The 21,031-nt window shown below is 40.0% G+C and overlaps 1 protein-coding gene across 1 annotated transcript in view; it reads right to left on the reverse strand.

Moving 5' to 3' along the window:
* Positions 1 to 15,362, reverse strand: part of TRIM24 (tripartite motif containing 24) — a 53,426-nt gene extending 38,064 nt beyond the window's left edge. Inside the window, exon 1 of the mRNA XM_026724366.2 lies at positions 14,690 to 15,362. Within this exon, the coding sequence (XP_026580151.1) occupies positions 14,690 to 15,080 (391 nt within the window). The 5' untranslated portion in view covers positions 15,081 to 15,362. The remainder of the gene's footprint in view (positions 1 to 14,689) is intronic.
* Between the last annotated feature and the right edge of the window lie 5,669 nt (positions 15,363 to 21,031).

Genomic DNA, 21,031 nt, shown 5'->3' on the forward strand with positions numbered 1-21,031 from the left:
AGTTGAATTGCTAGACATAGCTAAATTAACATTCTTCTTAACCTTCTGGTGATTACCAGTATTCTGTCATTTGCCCTTCTTACAGAATCTAGCTATATGTCTCCTAGCCCCACAAGAAAAATATTTCCTAACAGTATAGGCAGTTGAAAACAAATCCTCTTCTTGTGGTTGTTTCACTCTCAGTCAGTCTCTATCCTGCCTTCTTCTTGCCTCTTCTAACAATCATCCAGTTATGTCAGTCAATGTCAGTTCATTTCTGGTCAGGACTTCCAGTGAAGATACGTAATCATCATAACTTTCATCCAATGAGGAAAGAATGATGTAAACCTGATGCAGCTCTGAAAAAATCAGTTCCTTTTCATGTAGCTCTTGAAAAGTTCTTTTCATAAAGTTCAAATGAGCTAACGTATCTCCACCTTTCAGAAGATGTGCTCTAAACAGTTTACCTGTAAGATGTATGCGTGCACCTACACCTAGCAGCAGACTCTTCTCCACGAGTATGGACTGGCTGCTGGTCACTCAATGTTAGTCCAATTATACAAAGAGCTCGTTTGTTGTTTTGTTTAAAGTCAGCTAGCTTCTTGTCATCGTCCTCATTTTCCGGATCCCAAGAATTTACATCCGGTGGATTTTGAACTGCATTCCATAATCCTTCTCTACGCAGAAGTAGACTGCACTTCATAGACCAGGAAACATAGTTTGTTCCATCCAACTGGGTTATCAGTGATAGACTTGTTGACGGGTCTTGTGCTATCTTTACCAGGACAATAACCCACACTTAAACAGTAAGCAGCTGTCTGTATACAGTACTGTGCATTCACACCAACTCTCAGTTATCTGAGCCTGGTATGACCTGGGCCCATAACCAGTGTTGAGGTAATTCCCCATTAGGAGAACGAGCACACACAGGGAGATGTAGTGAGAGTGGTGAAGAATAACATACAAATAGCACACAGCTACACTGTGTAGTAAAATGTAGGTTTTACTTCCAGTAAATGGTTAAGCAAAGTCCAAACACAGTCCAAGTCATTCACAGTTAAAGCAGTCAGTTTTCAGTCCAGGGATACTCCAAATAACGAAGTCCAGTATTAAAAACAGTTCAGTAACATACTTACACCAAATCCAAGACTAACGATGATCAGCAACAGTCAATAAGGAACAGCAACACTCTCAGCAACAGGAGAACAACCCAGGTTTCTGGCTCCATCTTATGGCCGTTTGAGGAACCACACCCAATTATAATTTTAGCATTCCCTTAAAGAGACAGTATTAAAATGTCTATCCTGGTTTATAAATTTTCCAACCCATCTGTTAGGTGACTTACATTCCTAACATAAATGTATATGAATTTACAGCATTGTAAGGGTACAAAATATTGCATAAAGAACATTAGTGAAAAAGATGCAGTTTTATAAGTAAAGGAAACTTGCTTTATTACATTATACAGAGAATTATTTATGATTTTATAAAATATGCAAATGTTCGGACATCTGAAAGCATTTAACTAACTTCATCTGACACTGGTTATTACTCTGATAAAGTACTCTGAGATACAATGCTTTTTCAACAGAGTGGTGCTCAGCGTGTAAGAGTATACTTTGACAATTACCTAGATACTGAACTGATCTGAAACCAAGAATAAGCTGAAGGAGAAAGACTAAAATCTACTGAATGACCTTGTCTATCTACTACTATAAAGGTCAAACACTTAATGCCCTCTTTCTAAGAAACAACAACATGAGTTTCTAATGAACTCAAACGGAACTAGAAAGCCCACTAATAAAAAGTCAAGCCAATTCTCTTTTCCTATTGTTGTTCCCTTACATTAACATGTAAAGGGAGAGATCTTCCATATCTGGGAGCAGCACCTTGTCATCAAGATTGGTAGTCACTGAATGACCTGTGTTGTAGGAATGCAGTATTGCAGGCTTTCTGCTGACTGCCAGCAGTTTGGCAGTTCTATTCTCACTGGCTCAAGTTGACTCAGCCTTCCATCCTGCCAAGGTTGGTAAAATGAGGAGCCAGATTGTTGGGGATAACATGCTGATTCTGTAAACCGCTTGGAGTAGGCTGTAAAGCATTGTGAAGTGGTACGTAAGTCTAAGTGCTATTTCTATTCAGCAGCCTGGTCTACTGGCAGGCAAGCAACAAAATGAAAGAACACTCCTCTCCTAGTCTATTGCTGGGTTATGTAACTTTAGTCATGTTGACCCTAATATGATCAATTTTTGGAGATTATGTTTGCACAGAGACAAGAACTCACACAGGACATGTCAAAATTTTCAACTTTTAATTTCCAAACATTAGAGGTTCTCAAAAGTTGTGACATGCTTTGGGGATTGTAAAGATATTTTGGTTACTTTAATATAATTTAGATGTGCCTGGTAAGCAACTGCATAAATATCATAACTTTTTAACATTTTGTTTAATTTCACAGGTTCATCTGTCTTTCTCTTTTTGTTAACTGTAATTGTGTCTGAGAGTGTTAGTACTGCTGGCTTAGTTTTCTATGAGTGTGATAACTGATCTGTAATGACTCTTTAAAAAAGGACAAGACTGGGAACATTCACTCACATGAGCAATCTAATTTGACTGGCAGAGATTCATTGCTGTCTGAACTCCCAACACTGCGAGACATTCTCAAATATGGCCTATTGTTAAGAGAACGGGTGTTGGTATAATTACCTAAGAATTCCCTTTCTATCTACGCTGCAAGAGTCCAGGAATGGGTAAGATTCTTCCCTATGACATCATAGAGCTGAGTGTGCCACAATATAAAAATGCCCTAAATTAGGTCAGTTATATACAGCTTCAGCGGAATAGCCGTATATGTTAAGCTCCGAGATCGAAGAATCGTTCCTTAGGCTATAAAGAGCCCCAAGTGAAGTCAGCAAAGGAAAAAGGCAGCCTCTGGCCACACGAACAGCTGGCTGACGCTGTTATCAGTTTGCCGATCGTTTTTTACGACCGCTCAAACCTCAGGCATGGGGGAGGTCTGCAGACGCTTCCCAACCTGCCTGCACAGCGCTCTGGCAATGCTGCTTCCAACGTTGCAGGAGAGAGAGCCCTGCTCTCCTGGAAGAACAGCTGCCCAGATCCCTGGGAGCTGCTTGAAGCGAGGAAAAAAGTACTGAAGATCGCTGGTGATTGCTATCTAACAGAATGCTTTCAGAGACACAGCTACTGACTGAAAGGAGCTGAGTCAAAAGCTGGGGTCTCTCCCGGGGGCTGGCTTTTCTACCTTAGTACAGACTCAGTTAAATGACATTATAGGAAAGAGTCAACTCATCCTGGGCTCTCAATGCAGCATGGAAGAGAATCAACGAGTTTTATAAAAAACTACGTAACAAAATTATTGAATCAGAACAAAGAAATATATGCATCATAGGAGACTATAATGCAATAGCAGATTACAAAAAAGACTACAGTAGTGCAGGAAATAACTGGAAAGAAAAGAATGGGTGTTGATAAATTTATCTGAGAACGCCCTTTCTATCTATGCTGCTAGAGAGCCCAGGATGAGTTAGACTCCTCTTGATGACATCATCAAGCTGAGTCTGTCTTGTATAAAAGGAGCAGCCTGTGGGAGTGTCCCCAGCTTTGGCGAAGGTACTTGACAGACTTTAGTGTCTCTGAAAGCCAAACAGAATCTTGAACAATAACGTATCTTACCATAGTCTGGACGAAACAAGGGAGGGGCTGGGCTCTCTAGCAGCATAGATAGAAAGGGCATTCTCGGGTAAATTTACCAATGCCCATTCTTCTCCATGCTGCTGCGAGAGCCCAGGATGGGACATACCAAAGCCTGCATGTCCTCAGGAGGGTCCTTGTCCAGTTAATCACTCCGAAGATGGAACTACTTGCTGAAGCACCTGTTTGCCAAAGGCCGCATTCGTTGAGGAATAGGAGTCCAGGGGGTAGAGTCTGATGAATGGAGACAGGGATGTCCATGTAGTCGCTCTGCAAATCTCTTCTAGGGGTGCCTGGGTGGCCCAGGCAGCTGAAGTCCCAGTACCTCTAGTCAAGTGTGCTATTAGGCTCTAGGGCACCGGGAGGGCTCTGGCTTTGCAGGCCTGTGCGATGCATGCCCTGATCCACCTACTTAAGGTGGGAGGTGAGGCCTTCTTTCCCCAGTGGGAAGGGGAAAAAGACACAAATATGGCCTCTGTCTTTCTAAATGACAAAGTGTGTTTGATATAAATTCTGAGCGCCCTTCTAATGACTAGGGTGTGCCACTTGCGCTCTAGGTCGTGATGTGGAAGGGGACAGAAATCAGGTAAGACTACGTCCTGGGATCTGTGGAACATAGTATTGTTAGGTACAAAGGTAGGGACTGGACGGAGAACAAATCTGTTGTCATGAAAGGTGCAGAGGTTCTACCTTATTGAGAGAGCAGCCAACTCTGGCCCCCTTCTAACTGATGTGATAGCTACTAAGAAAACTACCTTCAGGGTTAAGAATTGAAGGGACACCTTTCTGGGGGATTCGAAGGGAGGTTCTGTTAGAGCCTGGAGTACCTTATGAAGATCCCACGATGGAAACGTGTGAACCACAGGAGGGTGGAGGTTGGAAGCCCCTTTTAGAAATCTCTGTACTGAAGGGTGGTGAGACAAGGAAAGAAATGAGTCCCAGGAAAGGATTGAGGAAAGAACCACTACCTGACAGCGTAAGGTGTTAGGTGTGGAGGACCTCTGCTACCTCAGCTAATGTTGGAGTGAGACCCTCTTTTTGACACCAATGACAAAAGACCCTCCAGATGGCAACGTAGATGCACGTCATAGTTTACGGGACGCTTGGATAGTAAGGATGACCCTTTCTGGGAGATTAGCCTCTCTTAACAGTTGCCACTCAATCGCCACATGGTCAGTTTGAACCATAGGGGTTCTGAGTGGAGCAGGTTCCCTGATGAAGGGAGATCTTGTAGTCTGGGATCCTCCAGAAAGTGGCTATAGACAGTTTCACCAGGTCTACAAACCAGAGTTTCCTGGGCCAATGGGGGGCCAGGAGAATCAGCTCTGCCTGTTACTTCAACATCTTCCGAATGACCGCTGGAATGATGGGAAGAGGGGGAAAGGTGTAGAAGAGATCAGTGGGCCATCTGCTCCGAAGTGCATTGGTCTCCTACGCTCCCTGACAAGGAAACCTGGTGAAAAACCTGTTTACTTGAGCATTTTGGGGAGAGGCAAAGAGGTCTACCTCTGGGGTCCCAAACCTGAGGGAGAGATCCCTGAATATGGACTGGGGAAGGGAACATTCTACATGGTCAACTAGGCTCCTCCTCAGCCAATCGGCTTGGGAGTTGTCAACTCCCAAGATGTGGTCTGCTGTGATAGACAGCAGGTGTCTCTCCACCCACCGCCCCAACCATTTGGCTTCCTTCATAAGGGCCCTGGATTTTGTTCCCCCTTGCCTGTTGATGTGCTGCTTTGCGGCCATATTTTCTGTCAACACCAGCACATAGGATCCAGCTATCTTGTCCCTGAAATGTTTCAGTGCTAGATATATGGCTCTGACTTCCAGCCAGTTCATAGGGTCCTGTCCATCTGGGACCAAATCCCTTGAGCTATGTGCCCATCCACGTGGGCCCCCCAACCCAGGAGACTTGCATTGGTGGTGATGAGCAGTCTGCCCGGTTCCTTGAACAGGAGTGGGGATGAGATGGCTCTTCCTGGAGTTGATGGAAAAGCCGTGGTACTGAAGACAATAGAGTATGATTTGTAGATCTCGATGGGCAGAGTGGGTGGAAAACAACAGTATCAAAATGTCGTCCAAGAAACATCGGATCCTCACTGGAACAGATCAGAGCGAAGCCAACAATGCCGCTAGTATCTTTGTGAAGACTCTTGGAACCGACGATATTGTTTGTGGGAATTCTGGTAACAGAAACAGAGAAACTGGGGATGATGAGGCCAGATGGGAATGTGGAGGTAAGCCTCCATGCGATCAATGGAAGAGAGGAGATCGCCCTCCCGAAAGCTCTCTAGAATAGAATGCAGAGTCTGCATTTTAAAGCGCCTCATTCACAAATTTTAGGTAGAGAATGGCTCGCCCCCCGCCCCCCGAGGCCTTAGGGACCACAACAAGCCAAGAATAAAAGCCACGTCCCCATTGGAATTCAGAGACTGGTTGAATGGCCCTTATGTCGACCAGATGTTGAATGGCCAATTCCATAAGGGCCCTTCGTGAACTTTCCCAGGAAACAGGGCAGAACACAAAATTGTCTGGGGGTGACGATAGAAATTCTAGTTGTAACCCCGACCTTACAGTACTGAGTACGCAAGCGTCCATCGTTGACTGGAAGCGAAGGAAGCCAAGTTACCTCTGATGGGAGGGGAGAACGAGGGATTATTTAGAGCTACAGGAGCGACCCCCTCCCCCCACGAAAGGGCTGTTTACCTACAGTTTACTGTTGTCTGCCAGGTGCGTCAGGGCAGTATTCTTGGTGCTGGGGATACGCCCTCTGTGGCCTGGAGGAGTGAGAGGCAGTGCCAGGCTGGAATGACGGTGGTCGATATGGAGCAGGGCAGTAGTCAGCCCTCTTCCCTATCGAGGAAAGAACTTTTATTTTGTCCATTTTGACGACGAATGGGTCTAGTGCCTCGCCGAATAGCTTGTCGCTTTTGCAGGGAACCGACGCCAGTTTCCACTTGTGATGAGGCTCCACTTGACAATTTTGTAACCATAAAAGTCTCCTCACTGCCATGGCCTTGGAGAACTTGGTGGTGTGTTTATAAAATGTGTTTATGTTTCAATAGAACAAATGTTTAAATAATAAATGGCCAAAATAAGACATACACTGCTACGATGGCAACAACTAAAATTGGGAGAATATCTGCTTGGTCAAATTATTTTGTTGCTGCTCAGTAGAAGCCTATCTTCTACAATAGATTTGTCAAAATCTGACCCTTCAAACCATTTGGAAATATGCATTTTACAACTCTGCCCAGAAATACTATTTTGATTTCTTTTCTGATTTATCTATAGACTTCTGGGCTGTTATTGATCTACCTCAGTATTCACAAATTTAAGTTACCAAACAAGATACTTCTAATTATAGGTGCTATTAACCCTTCCATAATTATATTCCAAGATACTTTGAGATAATTACTGGCATATTATTGTAATTTGTATCATCTTCAGATTTACCAGAATTACAACTCACAATATTCCTAGGTAAGTGCATATGACACAGTAAGAAAAGATATTTGTCCATATCAAAATTATTAGCTGGAGGAAAATTTTGGAATCTCATACAAACTTTATATTAAACATTGCACAATATTTTTATGCACCAAATTTGATGCCAACTTACATTCCATACTGTAATACTAAAAGAAAATTAGTTGATAACCAATATATAAATCTTACCATGTTAAAATAATCCTAACAGTAGAGGAAACTTTCATTAAGATTTTCCCCACTATTCACAAGACAAAATTTACTTAAACTGAAGCTATTAATGGGAAAGTAAACTAGTAAAAAATGAGCATAATTAATTTCTTCTGCAGAATAAATTCTTGAAATTTCTGCTATACTATGCCCTGACACAATTATGATTAATAAGCTTATATATGTCATTATTTTTAGCACAATGGTGTGGAGGCTTGTATCTTACTGTAATTACTCTTAATTTTATGGGTTTCACCTAGCAGCCCTGTTTCATTCTATTTTTGAATTCTGAAATTATTTACAGATAATACTCAAATTATAACTATTTTGTTCAACAAACATGATCACATGAACTAAATTCAAGTGCTTGACAGACAGCTTACTCTAACAACTAGTAGTATCCTTTTTTCCTGCGCTGACAATATAAAGAGTTCAATTTCTGTGTGATGTTTTCTCCCTTTTTCATCCAAAAATTAAATACTTCTTTTTAGGTGAACTCTAACTTCCGACAGATGTTATTTATAAATTCTATGTTATTTATTATTTAAACCAACATCATAATAATTTTCCAGCAATCTAGTTGAATAACAGTAACAATACAATCCAAATTTAGCAAATATTATGTGTACCTTAGGCTTGAACTTTATCTGATAGTCACATAGCTTAGCAGAACACAAACATCAATTGATATTCAGAAAATTCCTTAATCTCTTAACACAAATTCAACCATTTTAGTCCAAGTGAAATCCCCCAAAATATTTGGGAATTCCTGAAATCTTGAAATTCTGACAAATCAATCATCAGAACATATTGAATGATAAGTCCCATCTACATATAATATAAAGATACAATCAATTCAGGAAAGAAAACAAACAGTTCAAAGAACAACTTTCTTAGCACCCGGATCTCATGTTGACTTTACACCACTCCTAAATAATACATTTTTGTATACTTACATTTCTATACCATCACAGAGAATGGCATTCCTCAATGCACTTAGATGCATTTATCTTGATAGTTTTGACCCAGAAGTATAATATTCCTTTCCAAGATTAATTACTTTATATTTTTGGCTAGATATTGAAATTGAGATGGTCACTCCTATATTTTTGCATGCTATCATTCATGGAGAATAGAACTGACAACCTTACTAACTACAAAATATTTGTGTTGGCATCTACAGACAACTGTATATTTTACAAGTAAGTTCAGTGCATTTCCAGGAAAAGGCTACATTTTGCAGATAGCTATTGCTGTCAAAAGTCACTGGATTTCATTTAAATTTGCCTAGTGCAATATTTGTAATCTATCATTTTCTTCACTTATTATACTCACCTCTTCTTTCTTTTTAAATCATCTTCTCAAGATAAACATTTAAACCAACAAATATATTAAACTAGCAGTGGTATAAATACACTTAAATCTATTTTAGGGTAGGCACTGAGTCAACATTTTGTCATATATAGCTTTAAAAATTCAGTATTTTGTCATATATAGCTTTAAAAATTCAATATATTTCAGTATTTTAGCTTTATTTCTTTAATTCTGTGGTGATAAAAAAGCTATTTGCTCCACTGAAGATGTTTAGCAGCACAACAAAGCAAGCAATTTTAATCAATTCACTTCTCTCTTCCAAAGGTTTCAAGAATATTAAATATATAGGTTGTACTGCAAAAAAATTAATGTAGAATATGGTAAGGGAGCAGGATATCAACAAACATCACCTTCCTCATGAGTCTAGTATCAGAAAGCTCTGGGTTGTATGTCACTGGATACAATTCCTTATCTATGCTTCTCCATCAAGCAATGCTTTGATTTTCCTATGCCAACTTTGAGATATATTCTGCAGTATGTTAATCTTTATCCTTTCTATTGGTATTTATTTATTTATTTATATCCTGCCTTTATTATTTTACAAATAACTCAAACAGCTAAAACAGCCAACACATTTTCCTCATCCTATTTCCCCACAATAACCCTGAGAGGTGAATTGGCCTGAAACAGAATGACTGGCCCAAGTTCACCCAGCTGCTTTCACTTTTAAGATGGGACTCGAACTTATGATCTCCTACTTTCTAGATTTGTACCTTAACCTTAATGGCTTCCCCAGATGTCAGCTTGTACGATGAGGAAGAGCCAGCAGTGGGGACTTTGGAGTGGAGCATGGAGGAGCATTAGGACCATGCAGGAGATTCCATACCAGGAATGGATGAGCAAGAGGAGGAGAGACTAGGAACCTTGGGAGGTTGTTGGAGAAGCAATAAGATAAATGCCTGGATGAAGAGAAGGCAGAAAAGATACAGCTGCAAATGGGAGGCTTGCCTGACCAACCAGAAGTGCGGGGCAGAGAAGAGACACTGCACAGTCAGTTAGTGGAGATGAGGAATTGCCTCCTCTGCTGGATCTCATGCTGCACAGGGCAGGAGGGAGGTGCAACAAAGGTCAGCAAGCTACTTGCAAGGAGACAGCCTTAACCCTCCTAATGAGGTGCACCAGCTGGTGACTATTTAGCCTGGTGTGTGGAGCAAAGCAATGTTGGAGACAACCTGTCTGTTTCCTGCCTAGTGTGTGCTCTGACTTTGTGATTCCTGCTTTCATGTTACCGAACCTATTTGTTCTTTGCTGACCTCATGATTGAGCCTTTGATTTTGCAATTGGATTCTGGACTTGGAGCTTGACTTTGATTATCATGCTTGGACTTTGGACTTTGCCCGGACTTTGGCCCTGCCATTGGACTTTGTATGTACCTTTACTTTCATGTCTTAGCTGTGCAGACTCAAACTTATTGGGACTTTGTTTCTTGTGAGTGAGACCTGGGTAATTAGAGATTTGCGGTGCTTCTATAAAGTAATTAAAACCACCAGGGGTGTGGTTGCATGGACTGGGCCAGGACATAACCATTAGACCAAACTGGCTCTGTTTGTATCCCTCATTTTGTAATTTATGCTTTCTCTATGTTGACAATAGAAGAAAGTACAAAAATAGTTTTAAAAATGGAGCTCATTTTAAAAAAAAATATGTAGGAGAATACCACTAAAAATGCCAGTAGGCAGGCTGGGTAAGTGGGTATCAGTCAGACATGCACTGTCCTATGACTGTGCTTATATCTAAAACACAGCAAATCTTGTAAGCACTAAGCAGTAAAATGTTCTGGCATAATTTCATGTAATCTCTATTGTTTTCTGTTGCTTGTTTTTGTTCAACTTTAATCCCAGTAAGACCTGATTATGACTCAATGAAGTGATGGTTTGGGTAAGCAATTTTTATGTCATTTTTTATAATTTATTAAGTTAATTATATTAATTTATTTAGATTTTTTCAGGATAACAAGTTCTCATAGCACAACTTAGAAACACATAGTAATAAATATACAATGACCAAAAAACATTATCGGATCGTTTTCACAGGACAGTACCGAGGAACAGAAAATAAAATTCTAGTACCTTCTCCTCTCTTTTCAGGGATGCAGAAGGCAGGTGGTAATAGCCAGGGTAGTAAAAATAGCTGCAGTTAGGAGTAGCATAATCACTGTTATTGCCCCAAGGTTGCAAAACAAATTCCCTTTACTTTAGTTCCAGTATTTTTGAAATACGTGTCACATATATTTAACAATTAATGTATGTATCACTTTAGTTTCTTGTATTACATTATATTATTTGCTTGCATTATCTTTCTTTCTTTTTTATTCTGCTAATTATGTGTCATTGTGTCAACAAGTCATTTCACTCCTACAGACCTTACAGATTTTTTTCCCCAAGATGACCCTAACCCAACCTAACCTTTTCTTTCAAATCTCTCAATGGCACTGTAACTATGTCCATCGATTGCTTTTTTTTTTTTCTTTTTGATAATCCTGTTCTTCTATCCTTCTAAGCATTAGAGCTTTTTCAGAGACCTGGGTCTTCATATATGTCCAAAATAAGACCATTTGAGAATGGGCAAAATCTCTAGGTTGATTTGTTTATAAAGAGCCATTATTTCTTCTTGGCTGTCCACAATATTCTCAGGAATCTTCTTCCACACCAAAGTTCAAAAGCATCATACTTCTCTTATCCTGCATCTTAAAAGTCCACCTTTCACTCAGAGCTGAGTGTCACAGGTAATACCATGGCTTATGCAGTTATTAAGTGTGATGTCTCATAACTGCATTGCTTACCAATGGCAATCCAGGCAATCCTAGTTGTTTTCAAAGTAGTTCATCCAATAGCAATGACTTTGTTATGCTGATTCTTTTAAGAATATGATGATGTTTTTGTGCCCAGGGCTGAAATTTTTCCCTACCCTTTAAGTTCTACAACAAGCATTTTTTGAGCATTGTAAGGAATTAAAATGTAAAAGGGGTATGCTGGGCATCATTAAAGTTAATGTAATTGCATCATATCTTTTTTGTAATATATATGAAAAATCTCTCAAACCAGCAATTTATTTTTGCAAAAATGTAATCTGAATACTTATGAATGTCACATTAATTACCATACGAATTTTGGAATGGTAAAATTAAGTTGGGTATTTTTCTGAAACACTTAAGATGAAATTATTTTGCTGTTAACATAAGACTAATACAAAATTGCTATTTCATATAGACTGGACATCTCACAGGCTGTTCAATAAGGGTTTGATCTGGAAAGATCCACTTTAAAAATTGAAACATTCATACTATTTGTACTTGTCTTATTGCTATATTTTGGGTTGAAATCCACAGGATCATTATTAACATGAGTTTAGGTCAATCATAGCTAGTTGAGGAGGTATATGTTATGTTTGGTTATATCCCCAGGATTTGGAATCTGGCCATTACAGGAAATGTGGGGTTTTCATGCATGAGGAATGGATTTTGTGATATCTGTTAACCATCTAAATTAGTATTGCTTTTAAACAAAACTGTAATGAAGACTTTTCAGCAATTGGGTTTAAATTTTTTGAATATTTTGTAGCCTTTTATTTTTTTTCTTTTCTTTTGCTGGCTATGTGTCAATGTCATATTATTTTTATGTATGCCTATATTTTTAAAAAATTAAATTAATTTGATACTTTCTTTAAAAATAATAAAGAATAACTTGTTACTGAAAATCAAGAGTTTTGCTGCTGAATTTCACTATAAATTCTGTAAGATGTCCAGGACTGGGTGCTTTATAAAGACCACAGGTTCCAAGTCCTCATATATTTTTTTTTAAAAAGAAGCAAAAATAATCTAGGGACCTTATAAGGAATAGGGTTAGATCTGGCCAGAAATAAGTTTCCAATTTCTCTATCACATCCAATAGAATTTGACCAAATGGATAAGGGATAGGATATATTTCAGTATCTCATAGATATTTTATAATGAGCATAATGCTTTCACATTTTGAAAAGCAATTGCAGAAAAGGATTTGTATATTTCTAAAGTTTACAGTGGACAATGTTTATTAAATGTTATGTTCTACCTAATACCGAGATATCCTTTAATAACAGGATCAGAAAATATCCCTAAAATAAGTTTAGTAACATGAAACCGATCATATAAAATTATTAAAAATTGTTCAATGCAAAATTGGACCAAATCTCACAAGATTTCAGGCAATTTTATGAAGGTTGAGAATATGCAGTAAAAGCTTGTAATGGTTGCTGATACACATTTGCTACATCACAAATAAATCAGTTTACAAACAATATATTTTAATTATCAAATTGATATTTGTTCAATACTTAATTATACAATTAGCATGACTTAAAAGCATTTACTTAATTTCCAGGGATTTTATATCTGTCTGCATAAACAAGGTTCATTTTATTAACTTGATACCATTTTAACTGTACTTACTTACATTATCTACATTCTGAAGATTTTAGACTCTAAGCTATTTAGAGATCTGTCTGGTAAAAATGCCTTCACAATTCCACCTGCATTGGCTCAGCAATAGTTTAAAATATGAATATGCAGACATATAAAATCTACAAAACATGATAGAAAAATCAATAGGATAACTTTTAAATCTGTAGATATTTGAAATGAAAATGTAGTGTTAGATGCAAAGTGAATCTTATTTACTAATATTAAGCATAAAAGGTATATATAGAATTTTCAGTATCTAAAACAAGATACATAAATCATGTGATATACCAAAAATAAATTCTTAGGTGTATGAAGAGTAATAGAAATAATTACAATATGATGTAATAACTCATAATAATACAAATAAGAATCAATATTCTACTTCATCATAGGACCCCAAGTCTTCTCTACACACACCCCTCGTTTCTACTATAAATTAAATATGTAAGAAAAAAGGCTATATACATCCCCATCATCTAGTAATAAGATTGCACATATCTTCTACCGGTATCTCAGAAAATCACTGCATTTTTCTTTTGGCAACCCAAAGAGAGCCAAAGCCAATGAAAGTAAGAGATAAGAATCCTACACCTAACTCAAATAAACTACCAAGAAATCCCCCACAACTGGAGGTGTTTTACAAGTAATAGGGAATTTACCCTCAATCCATGAAACTGTGAATACGGTATATGCTAGTATACCTCTAAATCTTTATCTGTGGAGATTTCAAACGATACTACTTCCATTAGAAGACATTAACAGCATAGTTTTTCAAATATGCCGTTAAACTTAAGAACTTGACTTCAACATTAAAATGCCATCTTGGGATTTCCTGGCTCACACCTATATGAAACACAAGATGCGGCGCATAAACAATGGGAAGTTGCCATCAATCATGGTTTCCCTTCCAAAAGGCGGAGTTTTAAATTGGATCTCAGCATCTCACCTCTCAAATCCCATTAAGTTTTCAGTCCAACAGCACAACCGTGCTTCAAATAAAGGATTTGCCTCCGCAGCCTTGAAATGGCCCAAAATCACAGGACTATTGTTTGCTTTTCCTACTAACCCTACTCATGGGATGCGATCTTTGCCTGTCGGCTGCAAACATACTCTCTGCATACTCGGCTTACTTGGACAAAGCAGATGCCTAAACTCCTAAACGCTTGTGGACATTAATACTGGGCTTCCACAGAACCAGGATCCAAGTTGTGTTCTGGCTGAGCTCCAAGACTTTTCTCTCCCAACCCGGGACTACCCCGCGTAACAAGATGTTAGTCTAATGCCTCATCTCACGCCTCGGGTGACAGGAGGGAAGGCTTTGCGCGGGAGGAATATTGCTCTTTTGGCCAATTAATTCCCCTCCCGGCACAGAATTACTATTTATTCCTTTGGTTGGCAACCACCGAGCAGAATCAAGCCCGCAAAACACTCTTCTCCGTCCCCATTCGACCTATTCAGGGACCGCCGCGGCGCGCCGTTTTCTCTTACCCGGATTACAGTGCAACGGCGAAGGCGGCGCGGAGACCGGCGAAGAAGGCGCCGAGGACGGCTGGAGCAGCGGCGGCGGCGGCGGCAGCGGCGGATCTTTGGGGCCGCAGCAGCCGCCGCCGCCCGGCGAAGGGGCTGCGGGAGGTGGCAGCATGAGGTAGCGATGAGGAGAAGGTAGGCAACGCTGACAGAGCGAGTGAAGGCAAGGAAGCAGCTTAGGCCGCCGACTCTGAATGTGTTGTCCGCACACCCCACAAGTGTCCAAGAGATTGAGGGAAGACTCTCCGTTGGCTCGGTCCGCAGGGCCTTGACGGCTTTCAGCCTCGTTCTCCCCACCCATAGCGAGCGGACCAGCCAGACAGGGCCCGGCTACCATAGGGGACTCGTTCATTGTTTGGAGAAGGAAGAGCTGTCGGTGGCAACCACACCAGGCGCTTAAGCGCCCCTCGGGGCAACTGCCGCTCTCCCTCGGGGGCGTTCGGAGGAGCCCCGCCTCTTCAACGGTCGCCTCGAGCGCCCGCCGTTGCCACCTCCAACCGCTCTCGAAGGAACTTCGGAAGAGAGCGCTCGCGCTCGCAGCCACACCGCCAACGGCTTCCAAGGCCCCGCCCCCTCGACGAGCCTTTCCAGTGTCAGAGGCACAACCCGCTCTTTCATCGCCACGCCCCTTCCCTGCTCATCATCCAAGGCAAACCCCACCCCTTTTATCCTCCGGGTTCCAGTCCCTCTGAGCGTTTTGTGCCCTTAGGCGCGTTTTTTCTTATGGAACGCTCTCATTCGAGGAGAGCGAAATTCTTCCGTTTCGTTCATCTCAGCCACGCCCCCTTTCGTATTGCCTGCCCCGTCAATAGTTCCTAGTTTCCTGTTTGCTCAGTTTGGGTGCCTCCCTTGTCATTTATCTCGCTTCGAGTTTTTCTCTTCGTCCCAGAAGCTTTTTTTTTTTAACACTTAGTTTAAAATGTAATGAAAATGGTGAACCAACTCCCCAATCTTCTGAGGCACTACTTTATACTAAGATCCAGGATTTAGTGATTTTACGTTATTCTGAGAAAGAAGACAGCACTGGTATCAGTGACGATAATTTTTAAACTAAATAAAACTCATCTGTATTATCAGATAAAATAACATAAATAATTTGCAGAAACTATGCACAAACTAACCACATTTTAGTATAACTTTTTGCGGCAATCCAGTTCATATGGTTAGTTTATGACCCAGTGTGTGCCCTCTAAATCTACAATATGCTATGGAATAAACCATGGTTTATCTGGCTTACTAATGCGGATTAAAAATTGGAAGAATAGAATAGAATACTTTATTAGCCAAGTGTGGTTGGACGCACAAGGAATTTGTCTTGATGCAAATGCTTTCAGTGTACATAAAAGATACATTGGTCAAGGATCATCAGGTACAACAATTATAGTCAGAGTACAATAAGCAATCAAATCATACTAGGAAACAGTCAATATAAATCATAAGGATACAAGCGACAAAGTTACAATCATACAGTCAGAAGTGGGAGGAGATGGGCGATGAGTGATGAGAAGATTAATAGTAATAGTAATGTAGACTTAGAAAATAGTTGGACAGTGTTGAGGGAATTATTTGTTTAGCAGAGTGATGGCATTTGGGAAAAAATTGTGTCTAGTTGTTCTGGGGTGCAATACTCTATAGCGTCGTTTTGAGGGAAGGAGTTGAAACAGTTTATGTCCAGGATGTGAGGGGACTGTAAATATGTTCACAGCCCTCTTTTTGACTCCTGCAGTATATAGGTCTTCAATGGAAGGCAGGTCCGTAGTAATTGTTTTTTCTGCAGTCCTAATTATCCTCTGAAGTCTGTGTCTGTCCTGTTGGGTTGCAGAACCAAACCAGACAGTTATAGAGGTGCTGATGACAGACTCAATAATTCCTCAGTAGAACTGTATCAGCAGCTCCTTGGGCAGTTTGAGCTTTCTGAGTTGGCACAGAAAGAACATTCTTTGTTGTGCTTTTTTGATGATGTTTTTGATGTTAAGTGTCCAATTTTAGGTCTTGTGAAAAGAGAAGAGGAGTTCCAGCAGCAAAACAAATGGTGGCAATAACTGCTCTATTGGAAATCCTGGAACACCATACCAGGAGCTAATTATGTGCCTACTTCTTAAAAAAAGCTATTCACTGCCATAGCAGAACCTCTAAACATAATCTTTGAAAAATCTTTCAGGACCAGCTCCTTGCCAAACCTATGGTCACAAGCCACAGTCATCCCCATCTTCAAAAAGGAAGACCCCAGACGACTTAAAAATTACAGACCAATCTCCTTATGCTGCGTCACCTGTAAAGTCATGGAATCAATTATTAACCAATCCATTATCCTCCACTTAGAGACAAACAACCTACTCTCTAATAAACAATTTGGTTTCAGAAAAAAACTATCCTGTAATCTGCAACTCTTACACTGCAAAAACATATGGACTACACAACTCGATCAGGGCAATGCAATAGACACAATCTACATAGACTTCTGTAAAGCCTTTGATTCAGTGGTACACGACAAACTACTCCTAAAACTAAAATCTTATGGTATCTCTGGACACCTGCATAACTGGATAGAAGCATTCCTGTCAAACAGACAAGAAATAGTCAAAATTGGGAGCGTCCTATCAAATTCTGTACCTGTCAACAATGGTGTCCCTCAAGGCAGTGTTCTAGGACCAACTCTCTTCATTCTCTACACAAATGACCTCTGTAATCATATTAAGAGCAACTGCGTTCTCTTCGCTGATTATGTAAAGCTATTCAACACCACAGACTGCTACCCTTCAAAAAGACCTCTAATATGTATCAGAATGGTCAAATGGCAACTTCAAATCTCAACTAATAAATGCTCTGTCTTACATATTGGCAAAAAAATCAGAAAATAAAATACAGGCTGAATAATCAAGACCTTGTTGATGATCCAAACTCTGTCAAGGACCTTGGAGTACTCATCTCTAATGAACTAAGTGCTAGAGCTCACTGTAACTACATAGCCAAAAAGGCATGAAGAGTTGTTAACGTAATCCTACATAGCTTTTTCTCTGGTAATATCACACTACTAACTAGAGCATACAAAACATTTGCTAGACCAATACTTGAATACAGCTTACTAGTCTGGAACCCACATTACATATCTGATATTAACACAGTTAAGAAAGTCCAGAAATATTTCACAAGAAGAATTCTCCACTCCTCTACTCATTACAGAATACCTTATGTCACCAGACTTGAAATTCTAGAAAACCTAGAGCTACGCTGCCTTCGGTCTGATCTAAGTATAGTATATAAAATCATACATTGCAATGTCCTACCTGTCAATGAATACTTCAGCTTCAGCCATAACAATACAAGAGCACACAATAGATATAAACTCAAGGTAAACTGCACCAAATTTGATTGCAAGAAATACGACTTCAGCAACAGAGTGGTCAATATCTGGAATACTCTGACTCTGTGGTTTCTTCCCCTAACCCCAAAAACTTTAACCTTAGACTGTCTACTACTGACCTCACCCCTTTCCTAAGTGGTCTGTACGGGGCGTGCATAAGCGCACCAATGTGCCTACCGTCCCTGTCCTATTGTTTCTTTTTATTTCTCTTATATGTATCCATTTCATGTATTCATAACTATGTTTATACTTATACCTGTTATCTTATAATCGTTTGACAAATAAATAAATAAATAAATAAATAAATAAATCATCCTGGGGGCGGGAAATCTATCGATGTAATCTCTAAGAGTAGATATGACTTGATTGCACTCAAGCAAACCATGATTATCTTTCTGTTTTGCTCAGATTATTTTAGCTGCTACTCCAGAAAGAATTGGTCTAGTAATAGCCCATACTTTATGTATATTTATATTTTTTTGCTCTTGGGCTGCCATTACAGTAGGATTTCAAGACATTCTACACAGTATTATGTTGTGGCTCCGGGCTTGGATTCAGCTCCTGTGATTGATATGAGTTCAAGTGAAGAGGTCATGGCAGAACCATATGAGCCAGCCTGGCTTACTGATTGGACTGATAACCAGGATGAGGAGATGGACGTGACAAAGGACGACAGACCTGATGTATTAGAATTGTCAGGACCTTTGACCTCCTCTGGTTCCTTATCTGATCAACAGCCGGGAATGGCTGACAGGGAAGTTTTGAGAGAGTCTTCTAGTGGAGATGAGAACTTGGAAAATTTGTGGTTAAATGTAAAAAATAGAAGACGGTTGAAAAGGCAAAATCAGCTGGAGCGAATGAGAAGAGCAAGTCAGTAAATTAGCATGTTGCCTTAATGAGTATAAAAGGACACAGCTGGGCTGGTACATTTTGCCAGGAACAAAATAACTATTTGAGTGAGGACATTACAGCAAAGAGCTCTGAGGCTGAGGATTTATTGCCAGGACTGGTTTGCCGGACAGAGTAAAGATTTATGCTGTAGTTTCTGCCAGCCGTTATCTTGTAAGATTTCTTTCCGTTTGATTTAATTGTGAAACGGCTGCTTTCTGTTTTGTTCGTTTGAATTTTGAAGGGGAGTCATAACAGTATTATATATTGAGATTGAATTCTGCTCAAACCCTTTTCCTACTTAAGAGGAAATCTAAATACAATCAAATATCACAATATATTATTAGTTTTGATTAGATTCCATTTAAATTAATAAGAAACATGAATCATGACTAACAAGACTAACAAATCCTTTGATTTCAAAAGAATTCTCAGTCTGGTACTAACCCTTAAATCATTTGCTTTTCTACCCCTTTCCCTTTTTTTAAAGTTATCACTTTTATAACTGCAATTTGAAAAACCAAAAAGAAAAGGTAACTTAAGGGAAAAGTCAAAAATTATTTTAAGATGTAAGGGGTAACCCAGTTTCAGGTACATAGAAATCATAAAATCAGGCAAACTTTGCATGTTATGGATTTTATTCTATTCCTTAGTTAATTAGGAATCATCGCAAAACAAAGTCTAACCCAAAAAAAGTCTAATCGTCTAAAAGTCTAATCCTACATATAGGACCTGCAGATATTCATGGCGTTGTTTCGATTTGTGAGTGTACCAGTTGTTACAAGTATAATTATTGGGTTTCTGCTACAGTTTTGTTGCAGTCCCCCATTAGTATGTCATCAACAGTGGGGAAAACATCTATTTAGCACTGGCACCAGAGCAGAAATGGGATACATCTGTCTAGATTCCACCTCTTCATTTTTAGGCTAGCTTGGAAACCTCTCCTCCTGTCTGCCAAAATGTGAGCATAGGACTTTGAAAGCAATAAACACGCAAGTGAGGTTAAAAACTAAGCAAGACAAGGCATGGAGCCAAAGCTGACAAGATTAACTCAGACAAAGAAAACACCTAGGATTTGCATTTCCTCTTTTGCCTGTAGAGCCAGCCATGACCCCTTAGGAATCTGGCAACAGCGTTTAAAATATTAAAGGACATATTCTTGCACAAAAACAGGCGTGTTTCTCACAAATCCCAAAAGAATATATAAAAACCCACTTACTCTCAACCCCATTTTTTCAGCTACCCCAGAAACATGCTGCTCTCACTGAAGTTTCTAGCTACCAAATAAACCGAGATCTTCTTTCCTAAAGTCTTCCTCCATTTTATTTCAGTGTCTTTATCCCTGCTTAGAACCGGACCAATTTTTCTTCCAACACTATATAGCACCTTTTCTGGATAGGTCTAAACCAGTGGTTGCCAGTGGCCTGTGAAAATTTTTTGGTGGTCCGCAGAGAAATGTCACCCCAAAGCACCTCCCAAAGGACCCCCCAAAGCAATTAATCCAGGCTGCACAGGAACACAAGGCTGCACCGCCCACATGGCCCATGGGGACACAAGGCTTGCGTCACTTGATTGCAAACAGTGCAAGGTAGTGAGGGGAGGGGGGGGAAAGGGCAGAGAGGGGGAACTTGCCCCACTCATCCCACGCGCCTTGCCTGGCCACCGGCTTTTGGCTGCATGAAAGGAAAGCAGCCAAAGTCTGTCTTTCCCTCCCCCAAATTCCACCAGAAATGAGTCCTTGGGACCCTGCAAGGCATCCTTCTCCAAGAGGCTGCGCCATTCTGCCAGAGTTTGGGGGAGAGAAAGAAAGACTTCTACTGCTTCTGCTGCTTTCCTTGCATGACGCCAAAAGTCTTTCTCTCTCCTCCTGGGAAACGGAGTTGGAAATGGTATCCTGCGATCCCAAATAAAGGATGATCAATCAGTAGGAAAACGGGGTGGGAAATTTTCCTGCAGACTTTTTGGTGATTTTCCAAGGGACACTGCAGGAAAATTCCCCACCCCATTTTCCTACCGATTGATCATTCTTTATTTGGGATCATAGGATACTG

The sequence above is a fragment of the Pseudonaja textilis genome, chromosome 5 (genome assembly GCF_049901715.1).
Source record: "Pseudonaja textilis isolate UNSWEBS1 chromosome 5, rPseTex1.2, whole genome shotgun sequence".
Taxonomy (NCBI): Eukaryota; Metazoa; Chordata; class Lepidosauria; order Squamata; family Elapidae; genus Pseudonaja; species Pseudonaja textilis.